Source organism: Nymphalis io, chromosome 26 (assembly GCF_905147045.1).
Source record: "Nymphalis io chromosome 26, ilAglIoxx1.1, whole genome shotgun sequence".
Classification (NCBI taxonomy): Eukaryota; Metazoa; Arthropoda; class Insecta; order Lepidoptera; family Nymphalidae; genus Nymphalis; species Nymphalis io.
The window spans coordinates 4229693-4251393 of NC_065913.1; the positions used below are offsets into that span (position 1 = coordinate 4229693).

General features: G+C 35.0%; 1 protein-coding gene and 1 long non-coding RNA gene across 5 annotated transcripts; one reads left to right on the top strand and one right to left on the bottom strand.

The window, feature by feature from the left end:
- Positions 1-3898: 3898 nt before the first annotated feature.
- LOC126778589 (uncharacterized) lies at positions 3899-18787 on the bottom strand. 4 transcript variants are annotated; one of them, XM_050502267.1, is made up of 5 exons: positions 7791-7936; positions 6066-6173; positions 5235-5297; positions 4628-4741; positions 3899-4118 (listed from the first exon to the last, which is right to left on the bottom strand). In XM_050502267.1, the coding sequence occupies exons 1-5, from the start codon at positions 7854-7856 to the stop codon at positions 3915-3917; spliced, it is 555 nt and encodes a 184-aa protein (XP_050358224.1). In that variant the 5' UTR covers positions 7857-7936; the 3' UTR covers positions 3899-3914. The 4 variants fall into 4 exon arrangements, 3 of the variants coding, with proteins under 3 accessions (XP_050358224.1, XP_050358225.1, XP_050358226.1); XM_050502268.1 differs by lacking the exon at positions 5235-5297 and having other exon boundaries at positions 7791-7935; XM_050502269.1 differs by lacking the exon at positions 4628-4741 and having other exon boundaries at positions 7791-7934.
- A 1634-nt stretch (positions 18788-20421) lies between these two features.
- On the top strand, positions 20422-21502 carry LOC126778614 (uncharacterized). The gene is made up of 2 exons (XR_007670160.1): positions 20422-20569; positions 21144-21502. It is a non-coding gene; the product is annotated as an uncharacterized LOC126778614 (long non-coding RNA).
- Positions 21503-21701: the final 199 nt, after the last annotated feature.

Here is a 21701-nt window from a genome sequence, read left to right on the forward strand (position 1 = left end):
TAACAATACAATACATAATATAGTAAATATATATCAGTACTAACTCTAAGCTCTTTTATTATCAATAATATAAATTATGTATATACAAGATTATATAGATTCTATTTTTTTTATAAAATAGAATGAAAAGGAATGGCGGAGGCCTTTGCCATGTGGCAAACAGATTAAGTTGTCGATGTCAATTCACCAGAGTGATAATTTTAGTAATGTGTAAAATGTAGCAAAAATGTGTCTGAATAAAGGCTTATTTATTTATTTTTAGATTCTATATAAATTTGTACAAAATAAAACAGCTTATATTTGTTAATATTTTTATAACATAAGGGTGTAATTTCTTAGTTGAAAAATGTAAAACGATCAGCTAGATTTTATTACAGAATCGAATACACAGGATGAAGGTATTGTACTCGGATGAACGATTTATAAACGACAGAATACCAACAAAAACAAACATTACTCAGGTAAAGATATAGCGAATGATACATTATATATATATAGCGATAGATAGATATAGCGAATGATATATATATATATATATATATATATCTCATTCCTAATAATATAGTAATAATTCGTAGTAATATATATATATATATATATATATATTATATATATATTACTACGCCTTTAAAGGTATCTGGAAATCTAATCTAGGGTGCAATGAATAGTCGAGGAATCGCTGACTCTGATAATACAATTTATATTAGTTTCGGAGTCGGAGGTCCACCACCAGTGTTGCTAATGTAAATAAAAACCCTAGATATAGATAATACTGCGAACAAATTGTGTATATGATTCTTTTGGGTGTTAATAAAAAAATATTATTATTATTATTATTTTTTTAGCTATAATTTTGTTACAATTTGACATCATAATATATTGTGTCTTTATAAATTTAGAAAAAAAAAATTAAGAAAAAAGTTCTTATTAGATGTATAACTACGTTCTGTTATTACAAATACATAAAATGTTGTTTCAATAAAATTATTGAATCATGTTTATTTGACATTTATTTTTATTTGCATAACTTCTGATAGAAGTACTGTGTTTGATCTTGAATGATAACGTACACCCAATGTTTGTCATTGTTATACAAATACTTCTATATAGTTTGATCCAGTTATAAGTTGGAAGATCGTAGGAGCAATTTATTGTGACCTTTCTTATCTTAATTCTTTATTTTATCTGAAGTTCAAGAAAAAGTTATTTTATATCACATCTATTCGCATGAATGTAACTATGTGTAGACTCCATCACGACTATATATTCGTAGTTACGACAAATTCATTGTTTATGGCCTCCTGGTACACGAGACACTCGCTTCAATAACGAAGACTAGAGAGTCCTTCGTGTTCGGTGAGACCTTCTCACTGTTTATGCCCTCTTACATGAAAGACATGAAAGACTCGCTCCATAACCATGATTGGAGCTATCCCCGTTCGGGTTTAACGTTTAGTATCGAAAATCAAAAGAAATGTATTATTACATACATAAATTGTTATTTTTTGTTATCTGTAATATTTACAGTTTTTTTAATACGTCACTACGTTAACAAAATATATACAAATATATTATTACAAGCAAATACAGACAGAGGTTTACCAGGTCCCTGTTGTACTAGTGAGTGCCAAGCTTCTCCAACATATCTGCGTTCGCTATATATAACTCAATATATAACAGCGCGGCAGTCGGCCCGCTTTACATATACGGGTGGGCACGTTTAACCAACGGATGTCCAGCATAAGCTGAACCCTATTTATTATGATTGATCATATAGATCAGAGCTTAACTTTCATTGGAAGGTTCTAAATCTCTGACTCTGTTCTTTTTTAACATTGTTTTGTTCCTGTAAGCTTTCAATCATCATAAGTTTGTCCGTCTGTCACTGTTTAAGTGAAGTTTACCACAATGTATTAGTAAAAACGGTATATCAGTTAAGCGATTTCTAAGATTAGCGAGCACAAACGCACAGACAAACAGACAAAAATTGTAACGATCATTGTTTTGGGTTCTATTGCGTTGATAAAGGTCCCCGATAATAGTTTTCCTTATATATCTTCCTTATGTATACACAGCGACCAGTTACATTTTTATTATATATATTGATAATGTAAAGAAAATATAGATGAGAGCGTTATTCTAGAGGAGAATCGGGGTGACAAGCTCAGTGGAATTTTTTTTCATAGATTTTATTTGCTATACAATAAAATAAATAACTTATTTTCACTTCAAAAAGCCTGAAATCGAACACCTAATTTGAAAGATGTAACACACCTTTGGTCACGTAAACATCACAAGTTTTTAATGTAATTTAGCAAACACTATAACTTTAGGGTTTGTTTTATTATATATAAGATATTAATCCCGTTATTGATCATGAATAACCAAGTATAAAAACATACTTATGTATACAAGTAATAAAAACCCTCATTAATGTGGTACTCCATCGAAGCATATAAGAAAATATATATCACAAATGTCAGTAGAATATCAAAGTAGGACAAAGTTCGTAAAATAAGGAAGGGAAGATTTCAGAGATATTTCAATATTGATACTTCAAAAGTGTTGTTTTTTTGTGTTTGAGGGTTTGCCCATACTCGCCGCGCTGGGCAGGCGTGTTGGCGAGCGCAGTAGTGTGGTAACTTCTATAATTTTTTTTATTTAGTTTTTTTTAAATGTAAAGTTTTAGCATAATCTACTTCAATATGCGAAATGGAAAAAAGGTTCCCACACATCCAGAGGTTGCAATACATAAATTATTATTGAAATAGTTAATTCTTCCCTAAATAATAAACCCGTTTGGTTTGAAGAGCGAATGTGCCCGTATAATTACAACTGGAGCAAAGGACATGTCTGAAATGGTTGGCAGCGCATTGACGGTGGTAGCGAAGTACAAAATTGCGTCGGTGTGGTGACATTTCAAAGTCTAAGGGTGACCACTCACAATCCAGTGGACAATTCACTCGTTTGCCGATTATAAAGTTAAAAAAAATACCATAAAGTAGAGTTAATGATATAATTATATTCTTTTTTTTTTCAAAGTTACTTGTCAAAAGTTTAATGTTCAATGAATATATATATTTCAATTAATTAAAATAAATTTATTATATTTGTAAGGAAACTATGTACAGTCATTTTTATAATAAATAAATAAAAAAAAAAACAAAATACACATTGAAAATTTATGGCAAAAAGACGCCGTCTAAAAGATTGTCCTGTGGCATAGTACCCATGACGCTAAAATGAATGAATTAATATTCTAAAATTAATTGCCTAAAATTGCTCATCAGCTAAATTCACTTTTTTTAGCGATTTTTATATAAAATGCTGTGATAAATATTTATGTAATGGTTCATCTTGTATACGAGCCATATATACGTCAAAGTAATTATAGACAATTGTAACTTCTCAAATGTTTTAGATGTTCTCAAAATATGTTCTAAGCTGAAATTAGTTTCCTGTCTAAGTTTCATGATTTATCACAACTTGAAGATAGTCCTTTCGACGTGGATCGTTAGATAATATTTTATTTCTTATTTTCTATACACATTAAAAATTGTACAATTGTCTTGTCTTTACGGAGATTTATTTTTATTTTAAATAGAATGGCGGATTAGTTTATCAGCCATCTGATGGTAAGAACTGTTAAATTCTGAATTTAATAATTATTGAATTGGTTTTCATTATTAACAAAATAAATAAACATTAATATGATAACAAACATAATGAACAGCAAAAGGAACTTTGTTCTAACCATGAATCTATCTCGTTTAATTTTAATTAAGACCTACATCTAACAGTCAATAATGATAGGAATATCACTGACGTCGATGGTGATGATGTCTTATTGAAAAATTGTATGTACAGCGAAGTGCGTTAGTTGGATACAAATAAAATATATTAACTAAAAGTTTTTAATATTGATTAAAACTAATAAACTCATCAATCGTTTTATACATGTGCTGTACAAAAGGATAAAATTCTACAATAGCAGAGAACAGCAAAGTGATAAGGGTCACAACTCGGCTCACAGCACGAACTAAATCCAGCTTGGTGGTGAGGGGCAGCGACTTCCTTAACGATTTACCATCGTAAAGCGTGTCTTTAGGTGGTGTTACCTGGAAAAATGTTCAAAGGTACCATAACAATTATTTAATCCGTATAAATTATATTGGATCATCTATTTGAATGAATAGACTTCGTCGCCGTTTGACTAATCATCATGAAAATTGACACATATATTATGTATTTTATTATGAACTTTGTTGAACGCAAATACACAGACAACATATATCGGGTTTTGCTAGTGTATGATAAGCACGTTTGTTTGTGCATACGACTATATGATATCATCAATTTTATGTATAGCTAACCAGCAATAGAATGTATTGTTATATTCCGATTTGAAGGGTAAAAATCAAATCAAATTTGAGCCAGTGTAATAACAGAGACAAGGGAATAATATCTGAGATCTAATTGTTGACGTCACATTGGTGGTATAAGGAGCAGCTTATATTTCTTCCCAGCCCAGAAGATGGAGATAATATTTTATCATCAGCTCATTCACTCGTTTGCTTTGCTGAATGATTGAAAATATATCTCGAAATTTTAATATTAAATATCTTACTTTGACGAGCCGGTTGGCGTGGTTGGATACCTGCCTTTCACGCTGAAGGTTGCGGGTTCGATTCCCACGCAGGGTAGACATTTGTGTGCATGAACATGTCTGTTTGTCCTGAGTCTGCGTGTAATTATCTATATAAGTATGCATTTACAAAAGAAATAAAGTATATGTAGTATATCAGTTGTCTGGTTTCCATAGCACAAACTTTTCTTAGTTTGGGATCAGATGGCCGTGTGTGAATAATGTCTCAAGATATTATTATTACTATGCATTTGTATTAGTATAGTTATAAGAAGGTAGGTTATAGATATTCATGTTAAAGTTATAGATATCGAAACTATGAGCCTAGGTCCTCGACAAAATAACAGTATTGATTTTAATAGAAAGCTATCAATTTATTTTATAGAAAAGACCAAAATGTATGTAAATGAAAAAAATTATTTGTTTCAGCACACCATGGAAAACGTGGTCTTGTAATTAAATAAAATTAAATAGATAAAAGTAAATTAGACGAAATTGAAGAAATCAAAATCGCAAATCTAGTTTGAATAAAACCTGCTTTAATACCTGCCTTAGGTGGCGAAATAATATAAAATTTTGTAAATCCTACCTGAAAAACTACCCCTGGCTCAATATTAGATGGGAAATTTCCTACATATGTTTTCGGGCACGGCTGTAAATATGTAATTAACACTAAATACACAACTTAGGGTCATTGTATTAAATTATACATTCAACTATAAAAGGACTATTGAAATCTATATTTTAAATGACTTTGTAGTAAATGATAATAGCGTTCGTAAATATAGATATTAAATAAATATCCAACAAGAAATTAAATTATGCCGTACAGATAAAACTGCAAGGCAAAGTCTTACATTTTAAGGAAAAACTTGGAGCTTATTCATATATAGAATAGGCAGGCGGACGAGCATATGGGTCATCTGATGGTAAGTGGTCACCTAAGCTCATAGACATTGGCATTTGAAAAAATGTTAACCATCGTTTACATCGCCAATGCGCCAACAATCTCAGGAACTTAAATGTTATGTCCCTTGTGCCTGTAATTACACTGGCTCACTCACCCTTCAAACCGGAATACATCAATACCAAGTACTGCTGTTTCGCGGAAATACATATGATGAGAGGGTGCTACCAACCCAGACGAGCTTGCACAAAGCCCAACCAACAGTAAACAAAGCCCCACCACCAGTAATGAATATGGATGATTCATAAATGTTTCAAAGTCATGTAGGTTTTCTCAAGAGGTTTTTCACAGACACGAGGTTATTATATTTTTGAGATTTCCTAAATTTGAAACATGACATTGATTATATAAACCGAAAGATTCACAAGTTCCTTACACCTGGCCATCTAACTCATCCAGCAATATATTCAAATGGGTCTGATTATCCAGTTTAAGAGGTGTTAATGACCTTACCTTATCAGCTTGACCGGTGTTATCATCCTTCACGTCGGCATGTATAGCTGGAGCATGATTCGTAACGATGTTCAGAGCCCCTGCTGATTCTCGTTTGTATCTGGATAACTGGACATTTAAAAAATATATGGTAACTGACTTAATGATTGGCATAAATTTCTCTCGTCGTCACGTCAATAATCTAAATGTATAGCGGGTGAAACAGCGGATCGAAATAACACAATAATATTATCTACTAAAACTACAAAACTGCTGAATCTTCTAGTATAAATAAATAATTAAATACATAAATATCCTGGGACATTATTCACACACGGCCATTTGATCCCAAATTAAGCATAGCTTGTACTATGGAAACCAGACAAGTGATATACTACATATACTACTTTTCTTTTGTACCCAAATTCAGGACAAACAGACATGTTCATGCACACAAATGTATGTACACTGGGTGGGAATCGAACCACCGGCGTGAAAGACAAGTATCTACCAACCACGCTAACCAGCTCGTCAATGTGTGCAATAAACACAACTCCCATTAACTAACATGATTACATATATCATTTATATAAATGGTTATAACATCTTAATATCATTATTATGATGCTAAATGCAAGTTCGTGCAATTGCATTAAGTCAACTTTAATTAAAGTCATTAAACGTATAAAAAAGGGGCGCGGTTTTTTAAATGAGACGAGATACCATATTTCATTGAAAATTAAAGTCCTATTTGTTATTAATTTATAATACTAAAAGAACTGCTAAAATAACTATCTTTAACCTTACAAAAATTCGTTATAAGACAAATAAGTTTAAATAACGAAACGTGATATATGAAAATAAAGTTATTCGTTGCGTGGATATATTTACGAAATACTTGATGTATTCTCAAACAAGTCTAAAGAAAATAATACGATAGATTGTATTATCATAATGTTTTTCAATTGTAACCTTCAAGGTCACGTATTGGGGACCGTTCCGTCTCCGAACCTTTTTGTTTCAAGGACGTTCAACCATCGTAAATACATATGTATGAAATCGAACGCCACGTAGGGCTTGTTAGCTTATAAGATTGCAAATACCTCGTTCCTTAATTCAAACATCGAGTCGGGCCATTATAACGTTAATACGTTTTACAGTCAAGTAATATTCAATAGAAGCCCAGAGTACGGAAGTCGGCAGTATACTCCCTTGGAAAGCACGTAAAGGCTGAACTCTTTCTGGTCAGATTCGCCGTTCCATCGGATTATTAGAGTGGAGTAACAGAGAGTGCACTTCTTTGCTTATATTCTGGTGCAGTGCAGTGCAGTGTGCTTATGTCCTGCATAGTTGTTTAGTCTCCATTGATTATGGCCACCGTAGATAAAATCGGTCAGAAAGACATCATTCATTCATATGTAAAGTTAAGTAAAATAACATTCTGTAGATATCCCACGGTTGGGCTAAGGCCTTTCTTTTGGATTACAGGGTATGAAGCTATTCCATTACGCTGCTGGACATGGCACATGCAACTTTACGATGTTTTCTTTAACCGCTGACTACAAAATGAATCTTAAATTAAGCACATGAAAGTTCAATCTTAATTGCCCTGATTTGAACAGACAATCGTCTGTCATTCGTCTTTTTAGCCTTAGGTATTCTGTTGCGAAAATACATACATGTATATAATACGTATGTAACATCTATATAATATATAACTAAATAGTTCACTCAAAATATACTTACAATTCCATTGTTCTGTGTAGAAACTTTATATATTAATAAAATAACGAAAATAAATATTATTTTCATGTTTAATTTATAACATTTCTACATATATTATGTCGAAATTTCTATTTCAACTTCGACAATAAAATTTACATAAGTAATAACTTTTAAAGTATGAAATTTAACTCCGTGACATAAAAAATAAATTACGTTTTGTCACACATTTAAGTTATATAGGTTTGGGAAAATGTTAAAAATTTTCTCCTTACTCGTGTTTTTTGTTATAGTCCAGGGGCATAATGGTGTAAGTAATCTAATTATTGGTACAATTGTAAGACTTACATACATTATTTACAAAGAGAAAACTTTCCAAAACAATGTTACTATAAAGTCCTAAAATACAAATTTATAAATGAAAATTGATAACACTATCATAACATCTTAAATACTAATCAACATCTAATGTAAATCTAAATTAATTTTAACTTTGGTTCTTATCGATTTGCCGTCCCATTGCTTTCTAAGAGTACTCAAATTGAAAGTGTGCCATTTTCTTTTATCATTATTTTCGCATCCACACCCTACTAACTTGATTAGCTCCAACACGAACGAGCCAAATTAAAGCCCTAATGGCGTACGGGCCGTCTATCAAAGTGAAAGTTGCTGTTTGCCGTCACGGCATCCGATTTAGTATTATCAACATGTGAATAGATGCTTCAACAATCATTCAACATAAAAAAATACATTAAAAAGAGCTTCAACAATTTTAGATTTGTTAGAAAGAAAAATTAACAGTTTCTATGATCTTGTGATATGATCACAATAAAACATTACGAGAACATTAAAAGACGATTTCACTATTGAAGTACTGCAGTGTCAGTAAGAACTCACTTCATTAACCCGTAAAACCCGAAAAATGTTGACAACCGACTTATGCTTATGTATAGTACATTTGATGCATGTTTTCTTAAATTGGTATGATTATTACGGTCAATGTCGCATATTACGTTCTGACATTTCACGATCGCTTTCAACGGTGTGTTTTCGAGTTTGTTCTCACAAAATGCCCTGACCCTACTAAAGTTAAAAGCTTCACACCCCACGTAAAGACACTTCTCGGAGACAGATCGGTTATTTGTTCATCAGCGTTTTGTACGCTGATGAACAAATAACCGACTTACTTGGTTAGGCCAGTCGTGTAAGGGATCCCGTCTCACTACAACTAAAACCTTTTAGATTTTTACACTACAGTAACAGCCTGTGAATATCCCACTGCTGGGCTAAGGCCTTCTCTGCCTTTTGAGGAGAAGATTTGGAGCTTATTTCACCACACTGCTCCAATGTTGGTGGAATACACATGTGGCAGACTTTCAGTGAAATTAGATACATGCAGGTTTCCTCACGATGTTTTCCTTCACCGTTTTAGATTTTCAGTGACTAATATAGCAATTGATCAGACCCACATGCCTAGTCACTCTTTAATATAAAAGACGCGTAAATACATTTTCGCGTGTTCAGTGAATGTAGTTGAGTCGTAACAATGTTCACATTACAATGCGGTACCTTAACGTTAACAATAATTCTTCAGTAACGACGGTGCCTTTTTATGCGTTCTGGTTTAGAGTTACCTTTTGTGGGACTTGTTAAAATTATCTTAGTTTGAAAATATTATATATAACAACCGTCAATGTTCGTAATATTATTCTTATCGACTTCGGAGTTGATCTAGTGTTTAGCTTATAGGCTACAAGATTCTAAGTTTTTTTGAGAAGTACCAACTGAAAACCAGCGGTACATAATCCATCTCTGAGGGGTCCGAGATCGCTTGCGCATACTACTGTGACACCCTGACAGGCTTCCAATAGAGAAACCCCTAGCTCTGGCGACGCTTAGTACAGAAAATGATGCGCATAGCGCCTGCACAGTTGCACCCAAGCAATGGACCAGCAATAATTAAATAATTGGAAATGCACCGAGTGTTGCAGCAAACAGTCGAAAGTTGGCAACACACAAACACCCGTTAGGTCAGTTGGCACAGTTCAATCTTGCAGCATAACTTCTAACGAAGAATTTTCTGCGGCCCACGTCACTATACGAAAAAAAAGTTCCACGTCACCAACACACACATCATCGACTAGCAACGATAGGACCAGCTTGTTAAGCGGAAACAACTTGCGTGGCATTATTAAACAAGAGCTTTCCTCAGCGATACAAAAGCATATTACGGCACAACTGAATACAATTAATGAACAAATAGCGGGATTTTTTGAGTCCATGATATTTATAAACTCACAAATTGAAGAAATCAAAGCTGCAGTGGAAGAAAAATCTGCTATTATCAACAACTTAAGAAAAGAAAACATTCATCTTCAAGAATTTGTTAAAGACTTTACAACTAGGCTTAATATAGTTGAATCGCACATGAGAGAATGTAATGTTGAAGTTAGCGGTATTCCTTAATATAAATCAGAAAACTTGGTCAAAACCATAGTACAACTAAGTCAAGCAGTTAAAAACCCACTGTCAGAAGATGAAATTCATTACGTCACTCGAGTTGCTAAGCTTAATAAAAGTGCTGTAAAACCGCGGAGACGCTCTTCAAGTGGCACTAGCTCAATTCAACAAAAGAAATCCTGAACACAAATTGAGCTCTCAACATCTGGGAATTGGAAGATCTCGAGTACCTATCTACGTATCTGAGCATCTAACTCCAACCAACAAATCCCTACATGCTGCTACGCGTATCAAGGCTAAGGAAATGAAATACCGCTTCACATGGATCAGAAATGGCAAAATCTATGTTCGTAAAGACGAATTTAGTCAAGCCCTAGTCATTAAAAATGAGTCTTAAGCTTATAATCTAATTTCGTTACAGCTGCCATCTAACTCCCAATTGGGACTCCCAGTTGGGACTGCTGTTGTTTTTGGCTTATAAAAATAACATCACTAAAGTTATAAAAAAATGTTCATGTTCGTAATTTGCTGATGACTTAAAAATACATAAAACAGTAAAATCTGTTGAAGACATTAAGTTAATACAGGATGACCTTAATAATATTACTAACTGGTGTAAAGTCAATAGTATGACTCTTAATACTAACAAGTGCTTCCATATAAAATACACAAGAAAGAAAAAACCGCTTGTCTCCAGTTATTTTATTGATAATGTGACCCTAAAAGGGTTATCAGAGATAAGAGACTTAGGAGTTACTATTGACAAAAAGTAAAATTTCAACTCACACAAACAATATTGTTGACAAAACTGCAAAGTTCTTGTGACTCATTAAACGCAATTCAAAGGGTTTTTCTTCCAGGACTAAAATTCTTCTATATAACGCTTTCGTAAGAAGCCATCTTGAATTATTTTTACAGCTCAAACTCTCAACGTGTTGAAGGAATACAACGTGCTTTTACTAGAAATTTGGCCTTCCTAGCCAGTGGTTTCTCACACAGGCAGCCATACAATCAGCGACTAGCTGAATATAAATTAATGTATCTTCGCAATAGGCAGGATATTCTTGATCAATGTTTTTTGCATAAAATTATTCACAATAAGGTTAAGTGCAGCGACCAACTTCATCGAATATCCTTTACGCAAACATCCCCGAAGTTTCATAACTAAAATACTCCATACCCTTATCACGAAAACTCGTCTTGGAAAGCTGGCTCCGATAGTGCGCATATGCGCTCGACATAATGAATTAACAAAAGTTATACATGGCATTGACATTTTTCATGACAGCTTAATTACTTTAAAAATAAAGCTCATGGATTACTTTTTGTAAGCGAGTTCATCATCAGAATAGTGCGTTGATATCCTGTTTTTTTGTTTGTTGTATTTTGTATTTTTTTGTTGTATTTATGTTAATAAAGAAAGCGTAGGTCAATAATTATTATTTTTTACTTTATTTTATGATGACGCGATACTTTGTGTATGTTTGTACACTTATAATCGATATATTTATCAGAAAATGATTTTTTCTCTTTGGATGTTATGTATGTGACATACATTTAATATGCATATTGTTAGTGCTCATATTAAATAAATAAATAACCCTGCAGTTGGAATCTAAAAAATAATTGTGAATACTTGTTTTGGTAAGACCTACATACCTGTCATTATATATAATTACCCACAAATACATATGTATGTATAATAGAGTACACATTATTAAAAAGGGGCTGTGATAATACTGTTATTTTATGTTATTTGATATTCATGTACGGTACAAATTGGATTGTCCACACTACAAATACTTACCACTTAGATTTTACCACCCTTTAATGACACCCTTACAATAATCACTGCCTATTTACAATTTTTTTATTACAAAAGTATTAAATTTAATATCTTTTTCCTGTCTATTATGGCTATAAAAAAACTAATTGTCTATTTGTTCGTGACCCACAAATTACCTGATTGATTTCGATAATCCTTTTACAATCCTAAATTTAGACCAGCCGTGGAGTACCGGCTTAGAATAGTACTCCCCCAATCTCATCCCGTGGGTGTCGTAAGAGGCGACTGAGGGACGGGGAAAAGGGGGGGTTGGGCAGCATCCCCCCCCCCACAAACATCTTACCCCCCTACTGCGCTCGCCAACACGCCTGCCCAGCGCGGCGAGTATGGGCAAACCCTCCTTAATGGCAGATGCGCCCAAAAACACTACAATGTTGTTATGGGAGACTTTAAAGCTAAAGTGAGAGTACAAGATAGCGGTGGTAGCTGGTAAACTTTCTCGAAGCGCAGGGGCTCTTTTTGATGAATTCTTTCTTTCAAAAGAAGCCTCAGAGGAGGTGGACCTGGCAAAGCCCCGATAACGTGACAAGGAACGAAATAGACTATCATTTCGAATAAAAGGCACATATTTAGAGATGTTTCAGTGATCAACAGGTTTAATACCGGAAGTGATCACCGCTTGGTTTGAGGCACTCTAAATATCGACTTCAATGCCGAAAGATCGAGAATGGTGAGGTCTACTCTCCAACCTACCATGCTCCAAGCTGCTCAGGGCTCCGAAAAGTTCCAATGGAACTTTAAAATCAATTCACCGCGTTGGAAACTGTAAGCAGCAATGATGAGAAAACGGACATGCTGGTCAAAATATTGCAGAACACATCCCGCAAGTGTTTTCCGCCACAGAGAAGAGATAACGCACCAAAACTCTCTGCTGAGACACTCGAGCTCATGAGAAAACGACGAGAACTACCATCGTTTTTGTCAGATAAGGCCTTAAACCGAACAATAAAAACGCTGACGCGACGCGATCTCCGACGCTCCAATACCCGTGCCATCAAGGCTGTGATTGAGCAAAATCGGGGATTGAAAGTGTTCACTCGCAAGTTTGGGTGGCCGCGTCTGACAAAACTTAAAACTGAAAATGGTGGGGTCGTTACCTCTAGACCTGAGATTGTCGAAGAAGTAGAGAGGTTTTATGGGCAGTTGTTCTCTTCAAGATCGGATAAACCCGTGGGAATCAGTATTGATGACCAGCGCGCCCCTCTTATGCGCCATTACTCCGAGGAGCTCCCGGTCGTTGACCAAGGCGAGATCAGGGCGGCTCTAGAACAGCTTAAAAACAACAAAGTTCCGGGAGATGACGGAATCACAACAGAGTTGCTTAAGGCAGGCGGGACTCCGGTCCTGAAAGAGCTAGCAAGCCTCTTTAATTCCCTCATCAAACATGGCAAGACCCCGGAAACGTGAAGCGGGAGTGAGTTGGTACTGTTTTTCAAGAAAGGTGATAAAACCCTCTTGAAAAACTACAGACCAATCTCCCTCCTGAGTCACGTGTATAAGCTGTCCTCAAGAGTCGTCACAAACCGTCTCACCAGACGACTTGACGAGTTCCAGCCCCCAGAGCAAGCCGGCTTTCGATCAGGCTACAGCACCGTGGACCACATCCATAATGTTCAGCAGATTGTGCAGAAAACCGAAGAGTACAATCAGCCGCTGTGTATGGCATTTGTGGAGAAAGCCTTCGACTCCATCGAAACCTGGGCAGTGCTCGACTCATTGCAGAGATGTCATATCAACTGGAGATATATGGAGGTACTGAGATGTCTGTACAACGCCGCTACAATGACTGTCCACATCCAGGACTGTAAGACGAAGGCGATCCAACTGCGCAGAGGGGTGAGACAGGGGGATGTAATATCCCCGAAACTGTTCACCAACGCGTTGGAAGACGTTTTCAAGACGCTGGATTGGACTGGGTATGGATTCAATGTAAACGGCGAGTACATCTCACACCTTCGATTTGCTGACGATATCGTCATCATAGCAGAGTCGCTGGAACAACTCACCGAAATGCTGCGTAGCCTAGGCGAGTCTTCCCGGTGTGTCGGTCTCAGTATGAACTTGGATAAGACCAAGGTCATGTTCAATAGGCATGTCGTGCGGGGACCGATATACGTCGAGGGGAAACCTCTCGAAGTTGTTAGTGAATATACCTACCTAGGACAGATAATACAAGTCGGTAGGAACAACTTCGAGAAGGAAGCCAATCGAAGAATTCGCTTGGGATGGGCAGCATTTGGCAACTTTCGTCAAGTCCTCAAGTCGTCTATACCGCAATGTTTGAAGACGAAAGTCTTCAACCAATGCGTCTTACCTGCCATGACATACGATGCCGAAACGTGGACACTAACTGCGGGACTAGTCCACAAATTCAAAGTCGCTCAGCGTGCTATGGAGCGAGCTATGCTCGGAGTATCTTTGAAGGATAAGATCAGAAATGAGATTATCCGGAAAAGAACCGGAGTCACCGACATAGCTTGCAAAATTAGCAGGCTGAAGTGGCAGTGGGCTGGTCACGTATGTCGTAGGACCGATGGCCATTGGAGCAGACGAGTCCTAGAGTGGAGACCGCGAATCGGCAAGCGCAGCGTAGGGCGCCCTCCAGCCAGGTGGACCGACGACCTTAAGAAGGTGGCGGGCGGGTGGAAAGGCGGAGGACAGGGAGCTTTGGCGCACCTTGGGAGAGGCCTATGTTCAGCGGACAAGGATTGGCTGTTGATCGATTGATTGAAATTTAGACTTACAAATTCATAAATAGTACCTCGTAATGATGAGCGGAGATTGAATCGTAAAAATTTTACTACTAATTTAAAGAATATATTAATTTTAATGGGAGTCAGTTTTGAATGAAATAAAATGATATTAATATACACATTATAGTGATAGTGCCCGATAGGGCAGAATTTTTCTATTAAGTAAATAAAAAACAAGTGCAGAAAGAGTCGTTCTTCCTGTATCACAAATTTGCGAGTGGGTGTGTATCGGTGTGCACTCGTGCACGCGCATCCGTTTGTATGTATATGTGTGTAACAGTTATTATTATTTTTTAATAGAATTATGTTATTCAGATGATTCTTGCAAGTTTCAATATTGAATTGTTGGTTATTTAAGCTGCGGAATAATATAGATTATTTTTTATAGAGTAAAAAAGTGCAAAGTCGCGGATAAATTATTATATGGATAAAATATTATATGATATATCATATTAATAGAAACCTTAGTAATTTTATTCAGTATATGACAATTATCATGACTTATACTTAATAAATACATACATACATAGATACACACACACACACACACACATATTTGAGATTTGTCAAAATACGAATTACCAATAAAATTTATTTTCAAAGCAAATCTTTCAATGCTTATCTTCGCATCGATAAAAACTTTTTATCATTTGTCTGTTCAGAAAATACAAAACGATGCGGATATTCAATCGGCTCTGATGCCACAGGAATTGAACCCAGAGTTCAATCCCGATAAGGTAAATATTTATTGATACTACGACATTTTATCTTGGACGGCTTATATCGAAAAAACATTTTAAGGTAAGATGATCTATTTCATTTAGTCGTATTCGATCTATAATTTACACGCAATTAAAATAATTTGTGGTGGCAGATTTTTTTTGCTCATATTATTTTATATAACTTTATAGTGATGTCATATCAAATACAGGAATGATCAGCTCACCCAATGACGTCACCAGGACTTACGACAGAATAGACTGTTAGAAATTTATTATAATTTACGGAAAGATTTACTGGTGGTAGGGTGGTATGTGCAAGCTCGTCTGGGTAGGTACCACCCACTCATCAGATATTCTACCACAGTACTTGGCATTGTTGTGTTCCGGTTTGAAGGGTGAGTGCGCCAGTGTAATTACAGCCACAAGGGACATAACATCTTAGTTCCCAAGGTTGGTGGCGCATTGGTGATGTAAGCGATGGTTAACATTTCTTTCAATGCCAATGTCTATGGGCGGCGGTGACCACTTGCCATCAGGTGGCCCATTTGCTCGTCCGCCTACCTATTTTATAAAAAAAACGTGTATAATATTATTATATGTGTCTTTATATATAATATGACTGTCTTGTATAATTTCGTACGTAAATTAAAGTTTCTCTGTAGGTTATATATATAATAATTACGTATAAAAATAATTATATATATATAATATACTAATTCGTGTTATGTATTATTTTGTAAGTTTTAAAAAACAGGTATGCGTAAATAAGTAATTCAATTATTCCGGACTTAACATTTGGATTTTATATATTATTTTATGTATATGTTATATTTAATTACATATTTTATATGTCGAATCTGTTCCAGGATTCTCCATGGAAAGCCATCATACCAATAAGACATAAACGCGACATCGAACCCGATTCGAATCTTGTCAAATTCAAAACATACAGCCGGGTGGTGGCGTGCGCCGTGCTGACAATATCAGCGATTATAGAAATTGTTGTGTATTTCATTGAAATGTATTCTATGTAATAATAATACTGGATATTTTAAATGAAAAATTGATCTCTATATTAATAATAATGTCCTCCAGACCGATTTCGGCCACGGCGACCAATCTCAAGAGAGATTAGCCAACTACGCAGGAGATATTATAGTGCACAAGTGTGCGCAAACACAGGTGCATTATCTATTCCCTAACTCTCATAATCCGATGGGACGGCAATCCGACACGACCGGAAAGAGTTCAGGCGCTGGACCAACAGCTTTACGTGCTTTCCGAGGCACGGGAATGCACACACTTCCAACTTCCAAACTGCGAGCTGCTACTGAGAATTTTCCGACAGAAAAACCCAATAACTTTTTTATTGGCCCGACCGATATATAGATGACTGGGTTTAATTCCCAGAATTAAACCCAGTCATCTATATATTATCCTTATTACATACATACACGCCGAGATGGCCTAGTGGTTAGAACGCGTGAATCTTAACCGATGATCGTGGGTTCAAACCTGGGTAAGCACCACTGAATTTTCACGTGTTTAATTTGTGATTATAATTCATCTTGTGCTTGACGGTGAAAGAAAACAACCTGCATGTGTCTAATTTCACTGAAAATCAGCCACTTGTGTATTCCACCAACCCGGATTGGAGAAGCGTGGTGGAGTAAACTCCAAAACCTTCTACTCAAAAAGGCAGAGGAGGCCTTAGCCCAGCAGTGGGATATTCACCGGCTGTTACTTACTTTTTACTTAAATACATACACATTACCTTTTAAAATAGTCTCGTCTTTGACTTTAAGTACCATATTCTCATCAGTTCGACCATGAGACAGCAATATTTTGCACTGCATTGAAAGCTACTGGCTTGAAGGGCCAGTGTAATTGCAGGCACAAAGGATATATCATCCGATGAAATACAGAGTTAGAAGTTTATACTCTTTGAAGTGTCCTTATATATCGATGTTCCTTCAGGAATATAACAAAATTTTATTCTAATATGGAAATTTAAACTCGATTTATATATTATTTATTTATTTAGGTTTGTGTACCTAAATAAATAAATAAATAACAGTATATATTGAGGAGACTCATTAAAATTACGAATTTAAGCAATTTTAAGCAAGATGACACTTCAAAACTTGTGTACACGGCATGCTCATAAAAATAATATAATACAATAATTAATTTAATTTAATTTTTATTGGTGGTAGGGCTTTGTGCAAGCTCGTCTGGGTAGGTACCACCCACTTATCAGATATTCTACCGCAAAACAGCAGTACTTGGTATTGTTGTGTACCCGTTTGAAGGGCGAGTGAGCCAGTGTATTTACTGGCACAAGGGACATAACATCTTCGTTCCCAAGGTTGGTGGCGCGTTGGTGATGTAAGCGATGGCATTTTTAACAATGCTTTAAGATTAACATTTTTTACAATGCTAATGTCTATGGGCATTGGTGACCACTTACCATCAGGTGGCTCATTTGCTCGTCCACCTATCTATACTATAGAAAAAAGTTACGAAATTGAGGTAATATAATAAATTAAATTATAATAATAATGATTTACGCGCCCTATAGAGTCAATATTACTATTTGAACTTCGGTACAATGTTCAATTTAATCGTTTAAGGCCTTGTTCAAGCTCGGCTGGGTTGATACCACCCTATCGCCAGATATTCTACAGAAAAGCAGCAATACTTAGTATTGTTGTGTTCCAGTTTGAAGAGTGAGTAGGATACTCATCTATTTACAAACTAATATATATCGCTTGCATATTACAAAGGACGGGTGATAGGTAAAAAGTAGCCAAATTTCAACAAAATTGGTTCAATGGTTTTGCCGTAAAAGCGTAACAGACTGACATAGATGAAAGCATTTATAATATTAGTATAGATAAGCTACTAGTAGAATGTGAGGAAGATGTAATGTCCTTTTCTGTACCACTGACAACGTGTAAGCAATCATTCATGATGATTTCGAAAAACTTTAAAACATATTTTAAATAAACACACTAATTTTCTAATTTATAATATTAGTAAGTAAGTAAGAATACATACATTGGCATCGAGGTTTGCTATGTTAGCTACTAGAGCTAAAAGGGAGTATGTAAGTATTAACTATAGTCACGACTAAATCGGATAAAATTTTAACAGCTCTGTTTTTCTTGTAAGCACTAAATCACATTTCATTTTATAACTGTACCGTGTTAAAATTACATTAAAGTATGGAATCTGATTATGTATATTACACTAGCCACGTCTTTCAACTTCGCACGGTTAATATTAAGATTCAATATAAATCTTATGCAGGTCATTAATCTCTACGAGGTGGTCATGGTTGTTAAGTACTTTCCGAAGTGCTGACCAACCATACTGAACGACAGAAATATAATAGAAGAATTCCTCAAAATATCTACAAATAAACTGCGATCTATATTTTACAGATAACTCACAATAACAGCCTGTGAATGGGACATTCACTGCTGGGCTAAAGGCTTCCTCTTCCTTTCTGAGGAAAAGGTTTTGAGCTTGTTGCACCACGCTGCTCCAATGCGGTTTGGTGGAATACACATGTGGCAGAATTTGAGTGAAATTAGACTCATGCAGATTTCCTCACGATGTTTTCCTTCGCCGTTAAGCACGAGATGAATCATAATCACAAATTAAGCACATGAATATTCAGTGGTGCTTTCCCGGATTTGAACCCACGATCATTTTACAAATTGTTAAAATTCACATATACAACAGCTTCATTCACATTCACAATAGCTCACACTTAACAGTAATTATGGGAAAAAATAACAAACAATAACAACTTGATTAATTTAACTGACATAAAGTCAAAATAAATAAAGGTAACATATTAAAGGTTTTATGTAAATAAATACTGAATTTTACGATTCGATTCACTAGCTAAAGAAAAATGTAACGAAACATTAAAATAAACCCGTGACAAAATACACAAGGCACGTTAATAATTTTTACAAATTAATTTAAAAAAAATCCTCCTCCAAAATAATTGTAATGCCTTGAGTGTATACAACAAATAAGAATGAATCTGAAATTGATCCTTGTTTCAATTCATTTTTTAATGCTTTATATAAATATACTAACGCAAGTAACCGCGCAACAAGTAACGAAAAATGAACAGCATCGTTCATTTTGAAATTTAAACTATTTTTTGAAATGATGAACTCGTGGCTTGCGTCACCGACATGCTAATGTTAATATAATGAAAGATTGAGTTAATAAATTTCATTCCTCCTGTAACGATAAGTCTAAAGGTCTGAAATACTACGTTTATTCGATTGGACCGAGTTTGAATCCACCTGGCATGGCTGTTAAATATTGTTTATTAATATGATCATAATACTAATTATAGTTAACTAGCCAATTAGCTTTATAGTTCAGGTCTTGCGTTTCTGTCTTAGCCCAGGACAATAAAAAATATTAGGTTTTTCTGTCAAAAAATATCCAGTAGTAACCCGGAGTTTAGTAGTGTTTACACTTCCGTGCCTCAAATAACGCGTAAAGCCATAGATTCTGTGAGAGAGTAGGTTTAAACAATCATTTGTCTCCTATCATTTCTCTGCCATACTGACCAAGCCAAGTAGGCTTGGTCTCTATTGTCATTAACTGTCGTGGCTCAAATTATTAATCAATCATTCAAGAGGACATCAGCTGTTAATCCCAACAAAGGTAATTAATTTGATCATATCGACAAACTGTCTATAGATTATAAAAATTAACAAATACTAAAATTTATATTATTCCCAAAATAAGTTTTGTTTTAATATTTCTAATGAGCAGCTCTATAATAATTTGAGCGTAAGTAAAAGGGCGTCACATCGATTATTGTAACAAGCGTTAGTATTAATCGAACACAAGAATTACTGTACAGTCATGGTAAATTATCTGCCCTATAAAAGTATTGGCTGATATTGTAACGATATCATTGGCTACAGAATGAGGTTCTTGGTACTACTTTCTGCGCTCTTTGCGCTCCTGTGCGCCGTAATGGTAAGCGTTTTAAATAATACTATGTGATTTTAAATAATATATTATATCAACTCCATGTTTAGTAATAAAAACCATTATATTAAAAATACATTATTTGTTAATTTGTGTTAATCATACATCTAGTGTGAGGTCATGTTTAGTGGTGAAAGCACATCCTTAATAAATGATAACGGGCCCAAACATGGACAAAAGCCACTTTAAGTTTCATGTGCTTAATTTGTTTTTATAACATCGTGAAGAAACCTGCGTGTATCTGACAAATGTCATGTCAGTCACATGTGTCTCAATCCATCAATTGTATTAGAGCAGTGTGGTGAGAATTACTCTAAGCCTTCTCTTCAAAAGGAGGCTCAAGGCCAGCATTGGGACATTTGCAGGTTATTTTACTATTTAACCTAGTGTTCGTCTGTAAAGTAAAAATTGAAAAACGCTTAATTATCTGATGAAAATCTAACGTTGTTGTCAATTTCTTTTTATCTACCAACTCACAAATCTTCTTGAGAATAAATGATACCTTATTGTTATAGTTGGGTATTATTCGATGTTAATTTTAAAATAAACTTTTATCTTTCAGGGTGATTTCGAAGATCGTAAAAGTCACCTCGACTTTACAGCGAAATATGCCGAACTTGCTTCTCCACTCCCAGCCCATGTCAACGTCGACGAATTGGTTGCTTCTCTTCGAGCAGCCAGCAACTTACATTAGCTACAATTAAACAAATATTTAACTCATTTTTAATGGACCAACTATTTAACTCAAAATGAAGTATGTATGACTTCAAATTATAACAAGCCGAGTTTGATAAATTTGATTGTAGATTGTAGATGTTGCAATAGCCCATATATCCCACTAATTAATATTAATTTATGTTCAACAATTAAAAGTAACTATATTTTATAATAAAGTAATAAAGCGTGCTTTTATCTAAAAAATTTTTTTGTTTTAATTTATCTGTAACGAAAATGTCGTTAATATATAATGAGTATTAATTAACTCGATCATAAAATAAAATTAAGCAAGCACTATACACTACACTGCTTGAAGTTCAGGCATACAGGCAGGACATGAGCTCGGTATATGTCAGACTTATGTATTTAATTGGGAATAGTCAGAATCTTATAAGTCCAAAAG